At 33.8% G+C, this 16,049-nt stretch overlaps 1 protein-coding gene across 5 annotated transcripts in view; it reads right to left on the reverse strand.

The window, feature by feature from the left end:
• Positions 1-16,049, reverse strand: part of INTS6 (integrator complex subunit 6) — a 106,973-nt gene that overhangs the window by 73,706 nt on the left and 17,218 nt on the right. For 3 of the 5 annotated variants that reach the window (XR_010130644.1, XM_063697614.1, XM_004054532.5), the window contains one exon: positions 10,526-10,615. Coding sequence is in view for 2 of the 5 variants with exons in the window: in XM_063697614.1 (XP_063553684.1) it covers positions 10,526-10,615 (90 nt within the window). In the remaining 3 variants the exon portion in view is untranslated. Of the gene's footprint in view, positions 1-1,348; positions 1,496-3,262; positions 3,324-10,525; positions 10,616-16,049 lie in introns of those variants that run through there. The other 2 variants (XM_055359897.2, XM_063697615.1) reach the window with 2 other exon arrangements.

Below are 16,049 nucleotides of genomic sequence, written 5' to 3' on the forward strand. Positions count from 1 at the left end.
ACTTCATAAAGCAAAAATCAATTCCATAAAGTCCACTCTCTAAAACTAATGTGAGAAGAATCTAACAGAAGTAGTACAATACAACTCCAAGGTCTAGAACAGTAGTCTACAAAACAGGGTATACACCAGCGATCAGCAAACTATAGCCCACCAACCAAATCCAGCCCAGAGCCTATTTTTTGTAAATAAAATTTTATTGAACACGGCCACTCTCATTCATTTAACATACTGTCTATGGCTGCTTTTGTCCTCCAACAGTGGAGTAGTTCCAATACACACTATACAGGCTGAAAAACCTAAAATGTTCACTATCTGGCCCTTCAAAGAAAATGTTTGCTGACCCCTAGTATAAATCATGATCCATGTTATACAAGAAGCAAAGATCAGAATTTCCTTTGTATAAATTTTTTCATCTCATCTTTTTAAAGTTCTATTTTAATATATGTTTTTAACATAATAATATTAATGCAGTAGTCACATATATAATTTCTAAATTTAAAAATGTGCATACATTGGGAATGGTACATACTTAATTTTTTTTTTTTTTTTTTTTTTACTAATATAGGTGGTTCAATTTAAAAAAAAAGTTAAGTCTTAGGACAAGCTTTAGCGTTTAAATTTAGTAATCAACATTATTAGCAATCAATGTTACTACATGAATAACTGAGTTCTGTGAGTGCTTCAAATCACAGAGAAAGAGGCCCAGAATTAAACTTTTTCCAAAATACTCAAAACATCTCTGGAGAATCTTTTTCTGGTGCTAAAAAATGTCATTGAAATGATGCAGGTAGTACTAATATTCTTCAACAGAATGCAATAAAATACGAGCTACATAAATCCAAACTTGGTTCAAAGGTAGCTATGTTTTTTTTAAAAAGTTTATTGTAACAGACAAAGCAAATGCAAACTTATCCTTCCAAACCCTGATAATTGGTAATACCAAATAACTGGTATCTAATAAATATACAAATCAAGAGAATACCTTGCTAGCTAAATTAAAAAAAAAAAAAACTATCCATACTTAACAACCAAGTGCAATTTTGTAACCAAAGTGTTCCTTAGCTATGATAGCAAGGCTATTTCCGTCTAAGACAACAGATACTAACCTAAAGCTGTGAAGAGCCCCAGGAAATACCAAGTTCCTCACTTACAGATCTTAAGCTTAGCAAGGTGGTTCTACTAACTCAAAAGCTGGGGTCTGATAATCAGCATCAACCAATTTATAAGCTCAAAGTTAATTACCAATTGAACCTGGATTTATCAGGTTAGGGTTGTCATTCTATGTCGAATCAGATTCTCCAACAAATAGTCATAGCCCCCAGAGAGAACTACACTCTACTCTGCTCACCTTTAAGGCTTTTTCTGAGGCCTTCCGAGATGACTAGCATCAGACTTTTGAGGAAGGCTAGCCATTAGACAAGGCTTTTCCCCACGATCTGACTGCTTGAAGTGACATCCAGGATCAGGTCGATCCTGTATCCAGGAATCATGACCCTCCCTGAGGCACCAGTCATCATGAGACAGTCAGTGCACTTTGGCACTTCTTGAAAACCACTGGGCTGCTCCTTTAGCTGAAAGGAAAAAAAACATCAAAACCACAACAAACAAAACAAAGGGGGAAAAATCAGTAATTCAATCTGAAAAGACAGAGCGTGGGGAAAAATATACCAAAACAGCCTTGTCTAGATCAAAATACAGCCTTGCCTTGATGTAAAGCCCATAGTTTCAATGTCTTTCTAGTCACTGCACTAAGGTTATTCCTAATATAAAAGTCTAAAAAGCTTAATATCTACAGTATTACATCTGAAAAGAACATGTGAAAGTGGAAGTTAAATAAAATCACTATGGAAATACAGCTAAATAAGTATAATCAAGGTATTTATAAATGACTAGCAGCCTAAGGGTTATTTACAAGAGAGTGCACCATCAGAAAACCACATACTCAACATTTTCATTCTCTCAAAATTGAAATCTGACATGGAGAAGCATGAAACACCCAAACAGGCTAAGTTTAACAGAAAAGTGCCAATCTATTAAATAAAAAATTAGGCTAGTATCCTTTAACTCACTTGACACCAGTACACAGAGTAAAACACACACACACTGCTCTTAACCTAGCATTCTGTAGAATTTTCAATGCTTGCTTGAAATAAGCAATTTTAAATGTTCATATCATATGTCCTTAAATTTCAAACAAACTTTAAAAGCTGATTTAACGCTTATTTATTTAAATCTGCTTCAAAGTAAAAAAAAATTTAACTATCAGAATCTGCTCATTTCAATTTTTAAATACAAAATATTTTCCTAAAACATAACGTTAAAAGGCAAGAAAAAGTCTTTGAGGTAATTGTTTTAAATGTTAAATTATAAATCCTTTAAAACATCCTTACCCGAAAGGTAATGATACTTTGTCTGTCAATTACTTTACCTTCCTTTCTCCTCCTTTATTTTTTATCACCCACATCTCAGTTAACATTACCAAATATCCACATAGATGCCCAAGTTGGAAAGTGGAAAATAATACTAAACCAGTATATTTTTACTTATTTGAGAATATGATTAAAGCTATGGATCTCTTTACCCAGAAAAAAGTTCATGCACACAGATGGACAATGTGTAGACAAGATGTCAGGGAATTCACAGAACTCTCTTCAGACCAAGCATGGACCCTAGGTTCAGGGCTCCTGTCAAATACTTTCCTTTTTTCTCCTATCTTACAAATCATCTTTGAAAACCTGCCTAGCTTACCTACCGAACCTCTCAGAATTCTGCCTTCCTGTCCAGCACTAGCTAAGTTTTGGCATTCCCCATATCTTCTAGGTTGTTACATGTAGTTTGCTAACTCTTCCCATCTTACCACCCTCCAGTCCACCTTTCACCTTGCTGGCACAGTAATCTTACTAAAATGCAAATCTGATCATGTGACTCACCTGCTTAAAATCTTCAATACCTTCCCTGCAAATCCTAACAGAATGAAGTCCTGTCTCCTTAGGGTGCTATTACCTGCCCTCTACCTACATTTCAAGCTTCTACTCTTCCTACCTATACTTTCCATACTCCAGGTGTACAATTTATAATCTCCTGATACACTGTTTTCAAGTCTTCATGCTTTTGCATACTGTTTTCTCTTCCTGATATGTCATGGCTCAATTCCTTACTCTTCCCTCAAAACTTTACTCCTTTCTTTACGCTGTCTCAGAACCTTCTGTTTATTTCTGCCATGAGATTTATCTTAATGTATTACAAATGTTTATTTACTTGCCTGTCTTCAAAGATAATACGTTTTCTAGCCTTGCTTAATTCCATCTGTGTGTCCCCAGTACCTAGAACATAAATATAGAACTAAATATAAACGTATGGAGCTGCCGCTATTCTTATACACAGCCAAAGTTACTATGTATCACAACGAAAACTGTTGCTGAATTAATTTAAAATATACTTTCACAATTCAAAATCTAAAGAATTCATTCTGGAAGGGTATTTTTGCAGCAACTGTCTAGAAAATTAAGTGTAACTATCACCAATTCTTTATAAACTGCTCTCATCTGGTAAGGTAGGGTGTGTGTGTGTGTGTGTGTGTGTGCATGTGTGTGTGTATAATGCTAATTACATGGACATCCAAATCAGGAATTATGGCTTAGTAAGGATACCAGAATACTATACGATCCTTTGGATAAAAATTCCTAAGCCAGGGATAAGAAACACATGACAGATAATATAAATTAACTGCTCTTCTCTTCTTAGCCTCTCTCCTCATATATGGGGTCTAAGGAGAGTCCTCAATATAGCACACTGTAAGCAGTAACTGCAGATTGACTGCAGTCAGCACAGAATTTTTGGGGGCTATTCAATAACTTATTCTAAAATATCAAGCAAATTAGAAATTATCCTATTAAAAATATTCACAGAAGGCCAGTTCCATATCCCTTGGAAACCCGTTCCCAAATTTAACAATTCTAAAGGTCAAGAATTATTTTTATCCTAAAAAAATACTTTTTGGTGGCCTTCTAAGTCAAAAACATTTCTAACTTTCTAACCTGTTTTGTTAAAGTTGTTCATTTTCACATGCTTTTTGTGTAGCTTAAAAAAAGTTGTGGTTAGATTGTGTTCTAAAACTATAGTTTCTAAATTTGACTGTACATCAGAATCACATGAGACACTGTAAAAATACAGATTCCCAGGTCCTTACCCAGATCAACTGAAACAAAATCTCCAGAATAAGAACAAAGGCATGTGTATTCTATAAGGCACACCAGGTGATTTTGATGCAGCCTGCAGCCATTTCAAAGCTACTGTTCTAAATACCACAGTACTTTATATATATAAGAGCTAGAATTGGATAATAGAAACATCTCTAAATAAAATTTTCCTTACACATGTAGACTCTCTTATTGCTTATTGGTTCTAATAGGCTAATAAACACAGGGTGAAATTGCTTCACCCTCTGAATAAAAACTATTTTGATATATCTTAACAAAGAATTCTAGATAGCGGATTAGTTACTGTAGCCATACAGCTTTGTTAGAATGATCAACCAGCATTTCTTTTAAATTTCTCCATTGTTGTGTTTGCCTAGAAGTACTCAAGAGTCTTTCTTACTACATGATCTTGAAAAAAAGTATATCAATAAGAGTACTGCAAATGTAAATTGCTGAAAATTTACTATATTAAATTGAAATATTTCATCAACTTCTTTAATTATGCATTATTATAATTACATATTTTTAAACTACTAATAATTGCAGATGTATATATTCCTATAACATACCAGCAGTAATAAATCCAGGGGTTGAGAGAACAGGGCCAAAAATATGAGTAGAAAAAGAAATACAAATGGTCTACATTTAATAAATTCTTATTAAATGTTCTTAGATGAATTGACAGAGACTAACATATACAGTAGTGTTATGCATGTATTTAGAACATCTGAATCGCAAATCAGTAAGACAACAGCTAATCTTCAGATTTTTACTGAGTCCCTAGTAATATCACTATGAAGAGGCTACTACAGGATAAACATGAAAATTCAAACACATGTAACACAGATAAAATGTTTGATATTTTCTATCACACCACTGTGGCATCCCTCAAAATTCCTTACAGATCTTTTTAAAAAAGAGAAAGTTCTCCAAAATTCTAAGTGTCTTGGGAAAAGCAACTATTTTAAATATATGTTTAAAAGTATACAATGAAATCAGAGTTTTGACACCCTATGGCAAATATTTTTAGTGATTTTAGTGAATAAAAACATTTTATGGGAGGTAGGGGAGGGAGCTGTGGTTTTTTAATCATTTCAGATACTAGAAACTGATTTCAAAAATTTCTGGCCTGTCTTTTAATCATTAAGAATTAAATGCACATCATAATTATAATCTTCACCAGTTAAACTAAACCCATTTACAATGCCTAGAATTATCCATATCTCAAAGAATGGTGGACTTTTGCATCAATTTTTGAGAACCCACAAGTTGGAATAGAAGACCCCAATCTACAGCCATTTGAATACACAGCTGAGACTACTCATTCTCTTTCTTATGAAGACATGCCCTTACCGAATATCTATCCCATGAAGTTATAAAAGTAGTTGTCCTAGTTGGGCTTAAAAAGCTGGGACAGCTAATAAGCAAGTAAAACTCTTCCCAACAGATTACTTTGGCTGCAAATACCTCCTCTCAATGTTAGCCTCCACAGCAATCATAACATTGGTAAAGAGATGCAGAAGGACTCGTCAGCATATAGAAATCTCAATATTTGAAAGACAATACTACTATTAGCACTTTCAAGGAAGAGAAAAATAACTGCTACACTATCCTGGAATGTCATTCATCACTAAGAAAGTACTGGCAGGATTTCTTCTGGGCTCCTTTATTGAGCAATATTCGTTAGCCATGATTCCTGGAATCATAGTACAGAATAGTTTTCCATTGCAAAGCAGTACTAGAGAGGATTATCTGCAGATATCAGAAGAAAATCCTTTTCAATAACTCTAATTATAATTTGTTGATTCTACCAAAACATTTGATATATCAGTTATATAACATGACAAACAGTACTGAGTATCTGGACACAGGTATGTTTATCAACATCAAAGGTAACTACTAAGGAAGTAAGTAATATAGTTTTATCGTGTTTCAGAATTCAAAGTCTTATCAAACACACTCCTCGTAAGTGAAAATGCTACAAACAACCAGTTTTATCAAATAGCTGCATTAAAAAAAAAAGCCAAATATATACACATAAAATTCAATCCAAACAATCATCAAAAATCCTAGACAGTTATCCAAAAAGACTACACTAGAAACACATTCATGACACCTCAGACAATGGCCTGGACTTTTATTAAATGAGGCCCAAGGATATAATTAAAATCATAAATTAATGTAAAATGATCATATACAGCTCAAGATTTTCATTCATAATATATCTATTACTTTTCTTTCCTAACTCATAACACATTGCTAAGTGACGAGCTGTCCCAGAGAACAGTATTCCTACATTTTTCTGACAAACAAATTATAAGAAATTGGTTCATTTGGGCCTATACATACTTAGGTCAAGAGACAATATGGCACCACATTTTTCCTGCCGCTAGGAAAACTATTTTCTAGGCTCAAAACAACTTTACACTGGGCTTCTTCCTAAAATTCACAGATATAAGGTAGGAGCCACACCCTATGCCAAATCATCCATAAGATCCTTGAATTCAGTCATTCAAAAATGAAATTATACTATAAAAATTCACATTATACAAGATTTGACACACGAAAGGTAATATTAACCCTTCCCCTGCTTTAGTACTCCCACACACTTAGTATGTATCCTTATTTTATCATTCATAAAACCATTTAATAGGTGATTTCCCCCATAACACTGTGAACTTAAATATTAAGAACCAGATATGTCCTGTTTATCTTTGTTATCCTCACTGCCTAGAAATGCTCTGGTCATAATAGTTTTTCATGGAACACTGAATAAGAACAGAATACCTAAAAGACACTTATGTAGAAAGCTGAAGTAGACAAATAAGAAATCAGATAAATAGAAGGTAAATTTTAAGAACACACAAATTTAGAATCAAGCAAAAAGGCTGCAGCCATATCAGGAAGAAAGCACTGGTCTGGAGGTGCTGGAATGTCTTTGGAATTGATAAATTCTAATCTAGATTTTGGCAGTAGCAAATGTTATAACCTAAGCAAATCACTCTGACTCCCTGGATCTCAATTTCCTCATTTGTAAAATATAAGACTAAATGAGTTCTATATTTCCTCATATGATATAAGGATGATTTTAAAGCAGCAAGAACATTTACTCCTGAAAAACAGCACCAACAGAACAGATATAATATACAATGTTGGATAACATGACTCTTAAGCAAAGGATATCATACAGGTGGAACTATACAACTCCATAAAAAGTAATAGGTCATACCAACACCAGCCACAAGCCAAACAGGAATTATGTACACATATCTCTAATGTGGAAATTAATGACACATTCATACACTGAATAAATCTAAAAAAGAATCAAGTTCTGCCAGAGGCAAAGGTTGAGAGATGTGAAAAGACAGAGATATAAAGGCAAAATTGTTATTCCCTAGTAGGAACCAGAATACAGATCATATCTAGCATTCATGCACGTGCACAATACAAACACAGAAGAACAATACAAAAAGCATCTTTATGCTTTTCTACGAATTGAAAACCTCCTTAAAACAAATCCCATAATTATTTAGGCTAGAATATTTCACAATATCTCACAACATTTAGCAAAAATTAATCTAGGATAACTTTCTAATTGCTCCAACAAGAGAGTCTTGTTGGTACATTAAGAAGAAAACACGCAGGGAATCAAAGACATTCCTAACCTTGAAACAACTCACCGGCCTATGTTCCAACTTCAAAATAATTTACTTTTGCTTTAAAACAAATGAACCTTCCACCTCAGATAATAAGGTGCAACGGTAATCAGTTTTGAACTCAATGACTACCAGATTCAATACACCAATGTTTATAACCAATACTTTTTAAAAATATAGGCTCTGTTGTCAATACTATGCTAGTATTGTAAAAGATAAAAGAGAACTAAAAGGTAAGATCTCTGCCCACAGGAAAATCTTCCTAATCTTACTAGCAAGGTAGTTTCAGGTTATTATAAACACATTGCCCTATTTTTCCAAAATCCTTCCCAAGGAAAGACATAGGAAGAAAGGTGAGCAATTCCAATACACATGTATATTTCAAGATATTTTTAAGCTAGAAGAGGTCCCCACAAAACAAATTTTACAAACAAAACAGATCCAGACATATGGAAACAAAATACATTGTACCCCAAAGGGCATTTCTACAAAGGCAGTAGACAGCACCTCAAATGCATCACCTCACACATAAGAATACTTTACAACAGAAAACAGAAATAACTTCTCAAGCAAAATCATTATGGATAAAAACAAAACAAACATTCAAAAGACTTTTAATTTATTAATATATAAAGTTGAATGAAGCTGTTAACTATTATGTGTCCTATTAAGAAGAAAAATTAATTTGAGAGCTTCAAATTTAAAATGACTTTTTCTTTTTTTTTGAGACGGAGTCTTGCTCTGTTGCCCAGGCTGGAGTGCAGTGGCACGGTCTCAGCTCACTGCAACCTCCGCCTCCTGGGTTCAAGTGATTCTCCTGCCTTAGCCTCCTGAGTAGCTGGGATTACAGGTGTGCGCCACCATGCCCAGCTAATTTTTTTGTATTTTTGGTAGACACAGGGTTTCACCATGTTGGTCAGGCTGGTCTTGAACTCCTGATCTCATGTCTGCCCGCCTCAGCCTCCCAAAGTGCTGAGATTACAGGCATGAGCCACCAAGCCCGGCTAAAATGAATTTTTATTGCTTGCTTTTTATATAATCCACATCTACCTGTTTCTGAAAGTAGCAGGACCACAATTGGCTGCACATGTCAACTAATCTAAGAAAGCCCAAAAGCCCATCAAGTTCAGCTACGGAGCATTCCAAGGCTACTGATTATATATAGACTATAAATTATTTAATCATGGATTATAATCTACCTAAATTTTTCAGCTCTATCTCCATGAATTATATCCTAAATTCCCTTTATTATCAACTGTTCAAATAAAACAATTTTAGCTCTTTTCCCCCAAATAAGAGCAGAGAATTACATCTCTTTAGTGGTTCCAATGCCTCATGAAAGAATAATACTATATACTTTTCTTTACAGCCTACTAAGTACCTTCATATACATTATTTCAAACTTCCAATAACCCTATGAAGTAAGGCAAATGTTATTCTCTTTTTTTCATGGAGAAGGATAGAAATTAGGAAGTCAGGTCACTGGTACAAAGTTTACTGCTAGAAAGTAGATAAACAAAGACTAGGACCCACATGCCCTGACTCCATGTCCAATTTATATTCCACAATGTCACACAAATAAAGTAATTCTAAAAGCTACTGAACTTAAAATGTATACTTTTCCTGCTTAATTAAACCCTTATAAATACCACGGGAATTAAGATACTAAAGCAAATGCAAACAATAAAGCACCATCAAAACAATCACCTTTCTATATCAGCCCATGTTAAAGAGCAGTTCAAATACCATAGAAAAAACACCTTAAAATTAAAAAAATCTATTATATTCATTATACCACACCACACACAACTCTGCATAATGAATGTTGCTGTAGAATAGATAAGGTTAGCTATAAATTTTTTATACAGCTGGGTGCAGTGGCTCACACCTGTAATCACAACACTTTGAGAGGCCAAGGCAGGTGGATCCTGAGGTCAGGAGTTCGAGACCAACCTGGCCAACATGGCAAGACACCATCTCTACTAAAATTACAAATATTAGCCAGACATGGTGGCTCATGCCTGTAATCCCAGTTACTCGGGAGGCTGAGGCACAAGAATCGCTTGAACCCAGGAGGTGGAGGCTGCAGTGAGCCAAGATCGTGCCACTGCACTCTAGCCGGGGCAACAGAGTGAGACTCTGTCTCAAAAAAAAAAAAAATATATATATATATATATATCTATGTATAATACATTTGACTTAGAGGAAACAAAAATGTCCAAAAACCTTACTTTTCCTAGTCTTAACACCTCTTCTTGGCTTTGCTATACTCTAGCCAAGGAGTTTCCACAGTCGTTGGACTGCCAACGACAATCCACTGAAATATAGGAAGAAATTATTAGAATGCTGTTTCCCTTTTTTTAAATCTGAAAAAAACTAAGGAATTCATTTTACTATTTATGACACAGACTGAAACTGTCACCCTCACATAAACTCATAATTACACGTACAAATGAGGTGTGGGTATGCTCAAACATTTCTCACAGAAGAGATTCTTATTCAAGAAAATAAGAACACTGCTACAAACAAAGATGGGCCATAGGAGACAGATGACTCTAAATTGCATCAAATAATCAACGAGAGAACCTATTAAATGTGTTCAGTATCCTACAAAAATAAAGGATTGTTCAACTGCATTTGCATAATCCATGTAATATAAGCACAACTTACTTCATCCTGGACTCCACTGGTGGTAGTCAACTTGCTCCCATCAGTAATTGTGATAATTATTGCTGGCTCCAAGAAAAAAGGGTTTCTTCCCTAAAGTCAAAAAACACATTGATCATACAAAGGTTTAGACTTTGGCTTACAAAGTAAAAAGTCAATTCTCAGAACAGCATATATACAATCTCCCTTTCTAGTTTCATTTTACATGTAGTATGTACCTGTTTGTACATTTTAAGAAAAGATATAGAACGACACATAAACTAAACAGTGATTAACCCTGAGAAAGAGGGATTAGGTAGAGAAAGAGGTGGATTTTTCACTTCTTTATAAATTTGTGTATTGCTTTCATTTTTAGAGGGAGTATATTTATGTTACTAAGAGTATTTAATTTCTTGAAAGGGACCCTAGTAGTTCAATTCTAATAATTTGATTTTTGTAGATATTACAAGTTACAATAAAAAAAGAACATTTCCTGAGAAACTTTCTTAAAAAGGAAGGCAAGACAGTAGGTGAACATTACCACAAGGTATGCATGTAATCGAAATGTCTAAGTAAATAACTAGGTAAATGATTTGAAAGATTTTAAGAGCTATTTCTATGGACATAGTAGAGCTACTCTAAATTCAGCAAAAATTTAACAACAGTACAAGATGAAAAGTTAAAATTAAAAATGGTTACCTAAAGAAAATGCTTGGAGAGAAAAGTACAAAAATAGTGGTAGCAAAAGCAATGGAACAGAGTAGCATGGGTTCTCAAATGCTCTATATAGAAGGTGAGATAACTTCAATAGCTTCCATTCAAATCTCTGGCCAACCCACTCTACTAGCACAATGATCAGTTCTAGGCGACACATCTGTAAGGGACTAAGACAAACATAAGCTTGCCTTTTACATATAAATGGCTCCCATTTGAAGGACTGACAGAACTAAGACCAAAGGATATAAATTTCAAGAGGGTAAACCTTATATTTGAAATCAAAGGTATCAAATTCTCTGCCACTAATGGTACCACGAATTGAATGAAGCTTTCTTGGATAAAATGTAGAACTGTGTATGACAATTTCTTAATGTGCATATGAGCCACTTGGAGATCTTAAAATGCAATTTCTGATTATGTCTGGGATGAAGACTAAGATTCTTCATTTCTAACAAGACTGGCAGCTAGAAGACACTAATAGCCACAGACCATACTTAGAACAACAAGAATGTGGAAGAGTTATAAACATATAATATTCTATGGTCCTATAACCTTTCTCTTACAACTCTCAATTCCTAACATATTATAATATATACGCAATATTTATTGAATGAATTCACAGTTAGTTATATGATTATAACCTAATCATCGTAAAGTGGGAAGGGGGACATGTAATAGATCGTCTTGATCAAATCATTCAACTTGTAAGTGACATGTGCACTTTTCTAATTGGTGCCCAAGAAAAAAATGGTTCTTGGGGAGAAAGATTCCTTTGGTTAAATAAACTTAAAGTATGTTAGATATAATCTCTAGAAGATTCTAAATGCATAGCAGCATTAAAATGTCACAGGAGTCTTGCAGGGAGAAAACATGAATTAATTTATCCCTCCCTTTTCCTCTGTAATATTCATGTTAAAAAGAACTCATTTTGGGGAATTATTACATTACATTATATTGTCTCTCATACCATTCACCCCCAAAATATATAATAAATTCTAATAATATAGGTCTTCTCAGGCAATGTTCATTCCCAACTCTTAGCTTTGATTGTTTCCCTAAAGCAGAATGCTTTTCCTCTTCCCTCCTCAAACCTACCCAACTGCCACTCATTCCTTAAGGCCCAGTTTAAATCTCTGCATTTTCCACGAAGCCTTCCCTGATTACTATGGCCTTTAGTAATCACATCTTTCCATCTCCATATTCTAATAGTGGTAGTTTTTACACTTTAAATTAAATAAATAAGAAGGTAAATAAAATGTTTCTTTAAAATTGGATTTGAGTGGTTCCATGGAGCACAATTTGAATAGCACTTCCCTACAACATCTATCCTCCCACCTTTTCAAATAATTTTTAAATATGAATACACACCATCTTACACAATGTGAATATATCTAACACTGCAGAAGTATACACTTAAAAATGGTTAAGACAGTAAATTTTGTTGTGTTTACCACAATTTATTTTAAAAAAAACACACCATCTTGTATTGCTTGCTATTTTTTCATGTGTTTGAATATGTTGAAGGCAAAGAATATGTCATATTTCTTTCCACACCATTAAGCAGGTACTGGGCACAAAACACTTCAACTTATTCATTGACTCACTGAATATAGCTTAATACAAATCAGCCTGGGTTCACAGAACCATTTAGAATTACTCAAACTTCAAAAAGATTCAAAAAATGTATGTTACCTTTACCTCAATATAAATGTGTACTCCCCAAATTCAACGCATAACAACTCATGAATTTGCTGGGCTACTAGGGTATAAAAAGGAGCACTATCTCCCTCTTGTGTCTTTCAGCCGTCCACTATCTACTCATTCGTGTTGGCCATTCAAAGATTTGAGTGATTACTATTAAGTGTATGATACATAATCTCTACTCTCATACATAATAAACATATGTACACATAACAATAAATCTCTCTCTTGGTCTCTACCAGTATTTTAGCTCAAAAATTGCCTAAGGGAGATAAAGAAAACCAAGAGGTCCTAATAGCTTCGAAACTATATTATCTTGCTTCCACCCTTAAGCTAAACTACTTTTGTTGACTTGGTGCCTTTCAAAAACAAATCAGCAAAGCTCTAAAAGCCACCACAGCATGGATCAAATATTTGTAGTAGGGTCTTCTATATCACTTCTACATTTTAACATAAAACAAAATCAGGCTGGGCGTGGTGGCTCATGCCTGTAATCCCAGCACTCTGGGAGGCCAAGGCATGCGGATCACTTGATGTCAGGACTGCGAGACCAGTCTAGGAAACACTGTGAAAAACCTCGTCTCCATGAAAAAATAAAAAAATTAGCCAAGTGTGGTGGCACATGCCTGTAGTGCCCAGCTACTCGGGAGGCCGAAGCAGGAGAATCCCTTGAACCCAGGAGGCAGAGGTTGTAGTGAGTCAAGATCGTGCCACTGCACTCCAGCCTGGGCGACAGAGTGAGATTCCATCTCAAAAAAAGAAATCAGATTTTCTGACCAAAAGTCTGACACCCATTCACTTTTATTCCTGTATAAGCACACTTAGAATTATCTTTCAGAGGCAAGAGATTAATCATACTTCTAATTAAAGAAAAATAATCTACCATGTAGCAGACTCATATAGATGATGACATCCACCCGAAAGGTAATACTTTTTAAAGGCCCATGTCTACAAAATTAAATTAAAATATATTAAAACTTAACAGAAAGTCTGAGTTATTAAATTTAATTAAGCTAAATTCAAACACTAAAACCAAAGTTACTTTTTCTTAGACAACAAAACAAAGCTTTTAGTTGAAACTTGACTAGTCTTACACAAAATACTCTCCACAGAGGATACCCTTAAACGGGCCTGAAATTACTATAATAACAATAACATTACTGCTATCGTCTTGATAATAACAATAAAGCACTTATCTCATTTGACCCTAAAAAAACTTAGTGAGGTAAAATATTCAGGGAGATTAAATGATATAACTCAAGGTGGCCTAGATGGTGGCAAAGCCAGAACCTTATTAAGCTATTCTAATTCTAAAATCCACATGGTCTTTCTGCACCACCTGGAGGTCCTATTGGCAGCTGCTAAATTCTCTTGGACATAATTCCATACTAACCTGGATTGTGCCATATTTACCCAATAAGGAATGGTATTATAATCAGATTGTTTTCTTTTTAATATATCCTTTCTGCAATAAAATTAACTATAGTAAAACTATTCCTTTACTTGGTAGATTCCTGTGATTCTGTAATTACTTAGCCATTAATTTCTTCATGTATAAAATCAGTGTATCTTCCCCCAACACAAACACACTGAAACAAAACACAATATATACTAATGTTTACTTTTAAAAACAATATAACTTCAACTTTCAGAGAGTATATACACAAACACAAGATAAAATAATAAGTTCTTTAGTGACTTTAAATTTTGGAAAAGTCAGATAAAGATCAAACATAGAAAAGAAAAAAGAAAAATATAATTATTATCCTCATTGTACCTACCAATTATCCCCTGCCATGCCTAAGATTCTTTCCTCTCTAAGATTAAAGAGCTTAGTCAAGAATCACACTAAGAAAAGCAATAATCAGTTACTACAAAAATTAGAATAATGATTAAGTTAATGTAATTTATACACACAAGGTTGTTTTATTATTTCTTCAGGAAAAATGTACTCCCATCTCTATTATATAAATGTTTGACATTAACAAATTTATTTAAGCATGAATTTCTACATCACTAGCAGAAAGTGAACATGCAGTTCCAAGAAAGTTTTCTTATATACTGTTTCGCACTGTTTCTTGCTGCATAATGTCATCTTTCTCTGTCAACATTGTTTACCCAGCAAATTAAAAAAGTTTTAGTTGTCTGCCAGTATTGTTTTTTGTCATGTTTCACAAAAAAATTAAGTTTTAACACCTCCAAAGTCTAAATGAGAGTTACAACTTAATTACTGCAATATAATGTTATTCACTATCTGGTGTCAAGCCTATGCAATTTAATAATTCCCAAACCCTTATATTTAAGAGCAATTATTTTACATTGTTATTCCTAAGTATGTTTATAAAGTCACTCAGTTGGGAGACAATCCTTTAGAATTTCTGTCAATATTCACCTTGGCCATAAAGTTATAAGTAGCCTTTATCATAATTATAATGATATATTTAAAACAAAAAAAAAAACTAAGCTCTGCTACAACAAAGACAGCCAGTAGAGGGACTAAAAGTTTACTTTTGCTATTAGCAGAATAAATTCACGTTTTACTCTCAGAGCAGTGGTTCCTGTCATAAAGAAGTCCAAACATATCACTAGAAAATATAATGCAAAATATAATGTTCTAGCTCTAGAGCTACTTACTAACAGGTGTCAATCTTTCTGTCATTAAAAATTTTTCATTTTAATTTTGGTCAAAAACCTCAAGTAAGAGTTCTGCCACAAGATAATATAAAGCAAAACCTTTTAGTTCACTTAAAATTTCCTATTATAGTTCTCTCAACAACCAATTACCATGGTGTTAAATTACTCAGTTAAAGCATAAAATCTCAATAATAAGAAAATTTAAAGAATTAATGTAAACAGATATTATCTATTATAACCTATGTTATTTTTGAAAGAAAATGCTTTTGAAATGTTACAACAAATTTTGAAAAAAAATTTTGAAAATATTAAAAAAAGGTAATTTCCTCCAAATATAAACTAACCTGATCTCAGGAAAACAATTATTTTCACTTACCTAAGAAACTGAAAATGTAGTGGAGGAGGGGCATAGGAATGCTACCTTACCCTTAAACGGGTCATAAAATCTTCTGATGTGCTAATCATGTTTGTCAAGTCAATAATTCATTGTCATTAA

The sequence above is a fragment of the Gorilla gorilla genome, chromosome 14, assembly GCF_029281585.2.
Source record: "Gorilla gorilla gorilla isolate KB3781 chromosome 14, NHGRI_mGorGor1-v2.1_pri, whole genome shotgun sequence".
Classification (NCBI taxonomy): Eukaryota; Metazoa; Chordata; class Mammalia; order Primates; family Hominidae; genus Gorilla; species Gorilla gorilla.